Source organism: Frankliniella occidentalis, unplaced genomic scaffold (genome assembly GCF_000697945.3).
Source record: "Frankliniella occidentalis isolate FOCC.00 unplaced genomic scaffold, Focc_3.1 Scaffold17, whole genome shotgun sequence".
NCBI lineage: Eukaryota > Metazoa > Arthropoda > Insecta > Thysanoptera > Thripidae > Frankliniella > Frankliniella occidentalis.
This window is the reverse complement of record NW_026267147.1, coordinates 30,704-39,279: the sequence shown is the minus strand read 5'-3', so window position 1 is coordinate 39,279 and position 8,576 is coordinate 30,704. Positions and strand designations below refer to the sequence as shown.

General features: G+C 60.5%; 2 protein-coding genes across 4 annotated transcripts in view; one reads left to right on the top strand and one right to left on the bottom strand.

The window, feature by feature from the left end:
• Nucleotides 1-8,570, top strand: part of LOC113207013 (integrin alpha-PS3-like) — an 18,694-nt gene extending 10,124 nt beyond the window's left edge. Inside the window, exons 4-19 of one of the 3 annotated variants that reach the window (XM_052264181.1) lie at nucleotides 974-1,103; nucleotides 1,216-1,319; nucleotides 1,572-1,620; nucleotides 1,886-1,978; nucleotides 3,932-4,023; nucleotides 4,691-4,852; nucleotides 4,927-5,095; nucleotides 5,208-5,385; nucleotides 5,475-5,648; nucleotides 5,733-5,957; nucleotides 6,052-6,210; nucleotides 6,284-6,515; nucleotides 6,603-6,857; nucleotides 6,932-7,437; nucleotides 7,626-7,758; nucleotides 8,123-8,570. In XM_052264181.1, coding sequence (XP_052120141.1) covers nucleotides 974-1,103; nucleotides 1,216-1,319; nucleotides 1,572-1,620; nucleotides 1,886-1,978; nucleotides 3,932-4,023; nucleotides 4,691-4,852; nucleotides 4,927-5,095; nucleotides 5,208-5,385; nucleotides 5,475-5,648; nucleotides 5,733-5,957; nucleotides 6,052-6,210; nucleotides 6,284-6,515; nucleotides 6,603-6,857; nucleotides 6,932-7,437; nucleotides 7,626-7,758; nucleotides 8,123-8,395 — 2,934 coding nt within the window. In that variant the 3' untranslated portion in view covers nucleotides 8,396-8,570. Of the gene's footprint in view, nucleotides 1-973; nucleotides 1,104-1,215; nucleotides 1,320-1,571; nucleotides 1,621-1,885; nucleotides 1,979-3,931; nucleotides 4,024-4,609; nucleotides 4,853-4,926; nucleotides 5,096-5,207; nucleotides 5,394-5,474; nucleotides 5,649-5,732; nucleotides 5,958-6,051; nucleotides 6,211-6,283; nucleotides 6,516-6,602; nucleotides 6,858-6,931; nucleotides 7,438-7,625; nucleotides 7,759-8,122 lie in introns of all 3 variants that reach the window. The other 2 variants (XM_052264180.1, XM_026423358.2) reach the window with 2 other exon arrangements.
• The window catches only part of LOC113206962 (uncharacterized), a 7,414-nt gene continuing 7,366 nt past the window's right edge, over nucleotides 8,529-8,576 (bottom strand). Inside the window, exon 9 of the mRNA XM_052264226.1 lies at nucleotides 8,529-8,563. Within this exon, the coding sequence (XP_052120186.1) occupies nucleotides 8,529-8,563 (35 nt within the window). The remainder of the gene's footprint in view (nucleotides 8,564-8,576) is intronic.

The window sequence follows — 8,576 nt, the reverse complement described above, 5'->3', positions numbered from 1 at the left end:
GGGGGGGGGTCTTTCATTTTCGGCAAATAGAGTGGACCTTGACGTCGAGGAGGCACAAGGACGCTCGCCAGTGGCGTGAGCTGGGATCTCCAAGCGACACTCTGTGACCCGGGCCCGGGCCGGGATAAAGGACGGGCCGACCGCGCCACGGCGGCCAGCGCGGCGTCCCGAGGCTCAGTAAAGCCCCGGCCTTATCATCCGACGATTACGTACGCCTTTCACAGAAAGAGAGTGAGAGAGCGAGCAAGGAACGTAGAGCACCACTCCCTGAGAGCGTTTCCGGTATCGGCCAACGCCACTCACGGTTCGGAAATAATTATCTTTAGAGAGACGATAGCTTTTCCTAGTGCACAGTGAAACTGGGCTTTATGGTGATATTGTCCGACGATCAAGTGGGGTGGACCACAACGGGGTCTTCGCGACAGGGTGCCTACGAGCAGGCAGGGGGGTGGGGGTGAGGGAGCTCCCCCAAACGAATTCCAGAGCCAATCTAGAGGGGGTGAGGAGAGTCGCTATGTTGGCCAGGCGCGGTTTAATACTGGTTGGGGGGGCAGGCGATCGCCACCGTCGTTCCTAGTAAGACGGCTGAGGCTGAAAGATGATGTGCTCGACAAAACCCCTGTACCGGCTGATTCAGAGAAGACGCGGGTGCGGGCGGGTTGCCTACCCAAGGGGCTATGGCGCCTTACGGGCAGAGCGGGTAGGCAAACCCGCCCGCACCTTCGTCTTCTCTGAATCACCCGGTACATATTGGCAACCCAAGGTGCAACGCCCCTCTGCCACCTTGGTGCCAGGGTCTTGATCTGGTGGTGGAAGGACGTTAGTATGGAGGAGCTACCCGGTCGCCGGTCGCCCTCTGGAGAATTCCTCGCGACGCACTTAGTTGACCATCACACCGAGAGGTCCCCGACGACGAGGTGCGCATGTCGCCATCAGGTTCTCGACGACAAGGCGGCGGTCCTTCTGCCGACAGGTGTGCGGGCCCGGCTGGAAGAACCAGCTGTACCGCGAGAAGCACTACCTGATGAACGGGCTGTGCTACAGCCTGGACTGGAACAACCTGTACCGCCAGCCGAAGCCATACGTGCCCCTGGTGGAGAGAGGTGAGCCTGGGCGGAGCGACCGCTCACCAACACGCTAATCTGGCAGACTTCCGGGTCCTCCTTTGACAAAGGGAATGCCACTCCAACGCAACGACTCGGCGTGTTCCCGCAGAGAGGCAGGGCGCGGTGGTGCCGGACGAGGCCTCTCCGGGAAGGACCAAGAACGTCTTCTACTACGCCTTCGGGGAGGCGGGCTTCTCCGCGCACGTCAGCCAGGTGAGCGCGCGTGCGCGCGCGTGCGCACCCGACTGGGGCAGCTGCGCGAGCTGCGCTTGCAGACGGGTCGGGGGCGATTGCAAAGCGGGCAATGGCATTGCACTGCAGGCAGCAGATAAGGAATGAGCGAGCCCGGCGTTTCCTCTGCTTGTTCCTGACCCCCCACCCCAAGGCGCGGACCGAGACGGGACGGGGCCGGACGGGTGGGTAAAGGGTTACGATTATGACTATCCGATCTCCGACTGTTTGCAGGATGCGGGGGAGGTGCTCCTGGGCGCGCCCGGAGTCTACTCCTGGAGAGGTGAGTGCCACTCCTGCCCCATGTTTAAACGGCTTTCACCAACCAGCATTCATTTTACATATTCTGTGTTTTACAAAAGAAAAATTACACTAGTTTTGTTACGTTACAACAAATTAGGAACGCAAATTTTTTAGAGACTAAAACAGATTCAATCTGAAAGGAACCCTGGCTCAGTAAAGAAAAAAAAGCTAATAAGCATGCTCCTTATTCGTATTGAACGTCACGGCTTAAGATGTACCATTTAATTTTCATATATTTTTTGCAGGATCTGTGGTACGGTACAGAATCAATGAAGCTGGACAACTGGTGGAGAAATTTGTGACACGCCCAGATTCATTTGAGGATTATGGATATTTTGGTTTGTACATCACAGTTTATGGAAAGTAACTATTCGCACTGGGGTCAAGTCTGATGGTGGGTTTATTCTTGTGAGGTGAGTCGCCTCCAGGAGAAAACGGTTTTGTCAAAATGATATCAAGTGATGTCAAAGCCGAAATTTAGTCATTTTGATGGCCTAATTCGACTTCATTTTGATACCAAAGGACATCATTTTTTTATATACCAAAGGGCACACACTAGGCACAGGCTCATAAGGACTGCGATTGGCTGAAAACATCTGAAGCGAGCTGACTCGCCTCACATGACTAAATCTCCCATAGCCGTGATGTCAGCGTTAAAATTTGATCAGTTTGGTGGGCAGCTTCGACATCACTTTGACATCAACTGTTTACCGCCGTCGCTTTTGCTCTGGCCCCACACAGAAGGTTATGTTTGGGTTAAACATGTGAACTGACACTTGCCTTGAGTGATGAGTAGGCCGGTAAACTGAAACCATCACAAAGCAGCAGCCTACCTAAGGACAAAGTAAAAGCTGCATAAGCATTCAAAGAGGGGCAGCAATGAATCTGATGATCAACAGAATGGCATCTCACCTTGAACGGTAGCAGACGCCTTAGCGCATCGCTCAAAGTACTACAGAACAATAGTAGTATACATAAACCAGAGATCACGTCGTCATAAAAAAACTCAGTCACACAAAAATTCGCTCGCGCAAAAACAAAGTTGAAATAGGGTATTTTAGAGCTGGACGTGAAGAAGTAAAATGGAAGAACAAAACGCGCACTGCTCATGAGCAGACGTGGAGGGGGGGAAGCTGGGGATGGAGTGGGGGGCGTCTGCTCATGCGCAGTGCGCCTTTTGTTCTTCCATTTTACTTCTTCACGTCCAGCTCTGAAATACCCTATTAACTGCACACACACACACACTGAGATACGAGGAGGTTGTGCGACACGAACGAGCAACAACTGTCAACTGAACTGAAGGAGAAGCAGAAAACGGAAGTCGCTAGGTGAGGACCGTATGGGTTGTCTACTTACGGTGCATCGCCCTCTCTGTCGGCCAAACCTTAAACCGCGATTCTCATCACGTGTGTGGGGTAGAGAGACTCCGGGGGCCGCCACTAAGCCAGCTGTATCCCGAGACTCCGAAGCCGGTCCTCCATTTACTTTTACTCCATGTCTCTCATGGCCATGGCCTGTCGTATCGTCAGCGTCGAGTGTGATATGGCGCGTTAATGTGTCTCCAAAATAAGTGCTTCGCAAAATGAAAAAAAAAAAAAAACTGATATCAAAAGCGGATCGGGGCGGGTTTTTGCGGGGCGGGGCGCGAATTCGTCGGAATTAATTCAAGCCAAACACCACATCCGACCACAAAAGAAAGGAGCCGTGCGTCTGCCAAACCTTCCCAAGTGACAGAGATTCGTCTGAAACACGTCAATTTAAAGTATACTGACGTCAGGACCATTTCGTCACGTTGACGTGTTTAAAATCGCGATATTTGACGTAATTTTGACGTCAAAGTGACGTAATCTTGACTCTCAACAGTCACGTTTTTGTCACTGATGACCGAAAAGTGTCAATATTACGTCACTTTGACGTCAAAATTACGTCAAATATCGTGATTTTAAACACGTCAACGTGACGAAATGGTCCTGACGTCAGTATACTTTAACTTGACGTGTTTCAGACGAATCTCTGTTACTTGGGTTTCTGAACGGCTCCCGTAGGGCTGGTCGCTTCGTTTGGGCTGCGAGGTGGGGAGGGGGGGGGGCGCTGTTGGCGCTGTGCCTCTAACGGAAGGGGAGGAGGGAGGGCCGGCCCCTGCCTCGCCTAGGCCCACTAGATCATCATCATCTCGTGCAATGTGTCTCCCTCCGCGGAAGGGGATGACGGCGCTAAAAAGAAGGGGGGAGCAGAATCCACAACATCTCCAACGGGGCCGAACGTGATATCTTGCATGTTCTCTCTCCCAGGGTACTCCGTGACGGCCGCGGGCTTCGACACCTCCAGGCGGACGCCAGTCCAGTACGCGGCGGGAGCCCCGCGGGCAGCGCATTCGGGCAAGGTGTGTTCCACTGCAATATCGAGCGATGGAGAAGGTCGCCAGGGACGATCCTCTCGGCCTTAAACGGGTCGCCGGCAGGCCAGTCAGCGATGAAATCATTTTCTACCCTCCCTCCCCGACCTCAGTCATTCCCACCCACCAGCCCTGTCCCTATCCCGCCCCCAGTCTCCCTGGAGAGGTGCCAGGTTTTATGAGTCTGGCGGGCTGGCACGCCGCGCCTGCACCGCGCCACGCCGAAGAAGTACTCCTCCCCGGCCGCACGACGTACTGCCTGGTGTCACCGTGCTGGCTGGGCAGGTGCCGGGAGAGCGTGGTGGAGGAGGGAAAGGGGAGGGCCGGGTGGGGGTGTTCCTAGCCCGCTCCCGGCCCGCTCCCGGCCCGCCCCTGGCTCGCCGCCAAAGCCAGAGATAAGGGCCTGAGCGATTGACAGAGGGTGGTGGCGGTGACGGACACGAGTGTGAGGAGAATCACACCCTTCTCCTGCTCCTTCCCGGCCTGACCTTATCCGGAAATGTTCCGCGAAGGGTTATCGGTTGCTTTGGGCTTCCTCAACTGCTGTACATGTACATGAGGGCGAGGGCCCCAGGTGCTGCTGTTCGAGCTCCCGGACGAGGCGGTCGAGCCCGGCAGCGCGACCGCCGACAGCACCAGGATGTCCGTGCTGCAGGAGATGTTCGGCGAGCAATTCGGAGAGTACTTCGGAGCCGCCGTCCTCGCCGAGGACGTAAATGGGGATGGCCTGGCCGACCTGCTGGTGGGTGCGCCGCTCCACTCGACGGCACAGGCGGGCGACCAGGGCCGCGTCTACGTCTACCTCAACCAGGGCGAGGTGAGCCTGTGCGAGGGCGGCGCCCGCGGCTACCAGCATCGTGTGTCTTGCTGCTGACTGCTTGGTGTCCGCAGGGTCGTCTCCGTCTGACCGATTCCCCGCTGGGTCCGTGGAGCCGGCCCTCGCGCCACGCTCCGGGCCGCGGCTCGCCCCCGCACGGCGACCCGCATGCCTCGCCCCACGGCGCCCGGTTCGGCTCGGCGCTCGTTGCCGCCGGGGACGTGAACAAGGACGGCTACAACGGTGAGAAATGTGTAATGCGAAGTCAGAGGTCAACAGTTCGGCAGTGACATTGGCTCGTCAATGTTGTGTTGTGGCACGCAATATGCAGCTCGGCTCGCTCGTGTGCTTGCAGATGTATGGATCGGCGCTCCGTACGAGGACGGTGGCCGCGGGGCTGTTTACCTGTTCCTGGGCTCTGCTATCGGCTGTGGCCCTTCGGCGGCGCAGCGCATCCCAGCAAGGGACGTCCACGCCGACCTGCGCTCCTTTGGCTTCAGCATGGCGGCCTCCGCCGACGTGGACGACAACGGGTACACTGGTGCGGCGGCGACGACGACGACTGCGCTTGTTCCGCCTGACCCGAGCCGAGCTCCTCTCATTGAGTCTTCGTGTCCCACAGACCTGGCGGTCGGCGCTCCGTTGTCTGGACACGCCGTCGTGCTGCTCACCCGGCCCGCGGCCCGCCTCGCGCCCAGGATCACGTCGTCCGTCACGGAGCTGTCCTTCAGCGCCTCGTCCTTCGTGCTGAGCGCATGTCTGCAGTACGCCGGACACCGCGCGCATCCCCACGCAGGTCGTGATGCTCCCCATACAGATCAGTCCCCCCGACTCTATGCTTTCCGGAACTAATTGGACGAGCTCTTCCTTTCGACCGCAGTCGCCATGGTGACCCTGGCGCTGGACGGCCCCTCGGAGCGCGCCATGCTCAGCATGCGTCCCGGACGTCCCGCCGCGCGCCTGGTGCAATACAGCCAGCCGCTGCAGCTCGGCCGACTCGCGTGCACCAACGTCACCGTGCTCATCCGCCCCAACAACGTGGACTTTACGACGCCCATCGACGTGACCATGCGATTCAACCTGACCGACGAGGCGTCCCGAAAAGGTGAGCCGCATCTGACCTGCAAGCTGCGCGATCGCTTGCGTCCGCGACCCACGGAGTAACCACCGCGTGTGACAACTACGAAAATATCTGAAAGAATGCCGCTCGCAGACAAGCCCTTCTGCCGGTCGTGCCCCGTGCTGGACCCCACCGCGCCCAGCTCTGCCGCGCTGCGCATCCCCTACGCGACGGGCTGCAAGGACGACTCGCTCTGCCGCCCGGACCTCAAGGTGTCCGCCGAGTGGCACGACACGGCGTAAGTACACGAGTCGGCAGAATTACATGGCGAAGGCAATCAGCTCCACGGCCCTTGTCATGTGCACGTGCAGTCTGCCGCTGGTCGTGGGGAGCGTACGGGAGGTGACGCTGCGCGCCCTGGTCCGCAACACCGGCGAGCCGGCCTTCCTCGCCAGGATGGCGGTGACGCTGCCGCCGCCTTTGGCCGTCGCCAGGATGCCACCGACCTGCCACACACCGCGAGCCTTCCTGGCGAGGACGGCCGCCCCCGCGCCCACGCGCCTCATCTGTGACCTGGCCAACCCCCTGGGCCACAACAAGCAGGTGAGTCGAGCGCTTCCCGCGGACCGCAGAGCAGTACGTGCAAGCGGCACGGTGGTGACCGGTGGTGACCTCCTGTGTGTGCCGCAGCTGCTGCTGGAGCTGCCGCTGGACGTATCGCAGCTCTCTCTGGCCGCCGTCGCGAGCGCCGCCGCGCCCTCAGTGACCGTAACGCTCAACGCGACGAGTGCGGGGTCGGCCAACACCAGCGACGGCGTCCTCTCCCTACGGCTGCCGCTCGCGGCTATCGTGGACCTCGACGTGGTCGGGAGGGCGTCTCCTGAACTGGGGCTGCTCCCCGACCACGACAGCACCAAGGCCATCGGCTTCACGCACACCTTCGAGGTGCTCGTCTCCCTTCGGCTGCGAGAGTCGTTGAACCACGGCACCACCCTGACCCTGCTCCGTTCGTCCTGCAGGTGCGGCACGTAGGCCCGACCTGGGCGCCGGGCGCCGCGCTGCGCCTGCACGTGCCCCTCAAGGCGCGGGTGGGCGGGCCGCGCGGCCGCATCGTGACGCTGCTCAAGGTGCGCGTGCTCGTGGACCGGCGCCGAGTCAACTGCACAACCCGGGAGGTGACGGGAGTCGCCACCGGCCGAGACCAGGAGGACGACTTTGCCAAGGCAAAGGGTACGCCGGCCTCGGCGGGCGAGGACGCCGACGACTGGGAGGACCTGGCGGACGGCGCGGCGGCCGGTGGGCTGCGCTGCGGTGTGGCGCCGGCCCTCTGCGTGGAGCTGCAGTGCCCGCTGCTGCTGCTGCCGCCCGCGACCGCCACGGTGGACCTGCGCCTGCGCCTTCTCACCGAGAGCCTGGACGCGGTCCTGGACGCAGTGGGGGTGGGGCTCAGCGCCGTGGCCGTGCACACCAAGGCCGTGGTCGTGCTGCCCGACCTGCCCTCGCTTCCGGCCGGCAGCAAGTTCAGGTAGGCTCGGCCCGCTGACCTGTCCTTGAAGGGTCTACCCACCGAGTCGAACATAAGGGCATGGCACAAGAAGTTAAAGGCAATGTCGAAAGCACCCACTACAAACGAGCCGCACCTCCACAAACGGCCCCGTCGGCAGCGAAAGGGAGGAGCTGCAGCAGAGTTCTGAACGGTCGCCTGTATCGCAGGTCGCGGCCGGTGCAGCTGTCCACGCTGTTCATGCGGCCGGCTGAGTCGGCGCCCGTGCAGCCCTGGGTCGTGGGGCTCTCCGTGGCCGCCGGGCTGCTGCTGCTGGCGCTGCTCACGCTGGCCTTGAGGAAGGTAAGGCTGGGCGGCGGCGACGTGCTCAGGGGCGAGTGGGAGGGGAGGGGAGGCTGTCCACCGTCGGCCTTAGATAGCCGTCTGTAATGGCGCGCAATTGGAGCTACAAAACCCTTGTACCCTCGGTCAGGGCCTCACGACGACAGTAGGCGGGTTAGCCTACTCCACCCGTCAGGAGCCATGGCCCCTAGAGTATGCAAACCCGCAACACTGTTGAGTCGCGGCCCCGACACACGGTATATAGGCAACTTGCTCTACACCGCCTCCTCTTGTCAGACAGCCCTTAATACGCCCCTACCCTGTCTCTATCAGGCTATCCGCCTCTTCCTCTCGCACACACACACCTACACGGTGCTTGTTGCAGGCCGGGTTCTTCGGCAGGAAGAAGGTTCCGCGGGTGGGCGACGGTCCGCAACCCGGCCAGGGCATTCCCGCGGACCGGCCACCGGGAGGCGCGGACGTGGACGTGGACGACGACGACGACACTCTCCTCGCCGCCCAGAAGTCCGCCGCTTCCGTCCTCGCCTCAGACGATGACGGCATTGACGGCGCCCTGGAGACGGCCAGCGACAGCGGCATGTCCATGCACTCGTCGGTCGGCGCGCCGCAGCAGGCCGAGCAGGCGCCGAGCACGTGACCGCGGGGGCAGGGGGAGGGGAGGGGCCAGGGGTGCGTGACTGGCCCCAAGTGTTCCGCTGATCTGATTTCTCTGGAGGCGCTCGACGGCTGGCGTGGTCGGGGGAGGGGAAAAAAACAAGACTGAATTTAGTTTAAGCCCTGGCGGCGCCGACTGAAACTAAGCTTTCTTTCGTGGAAAA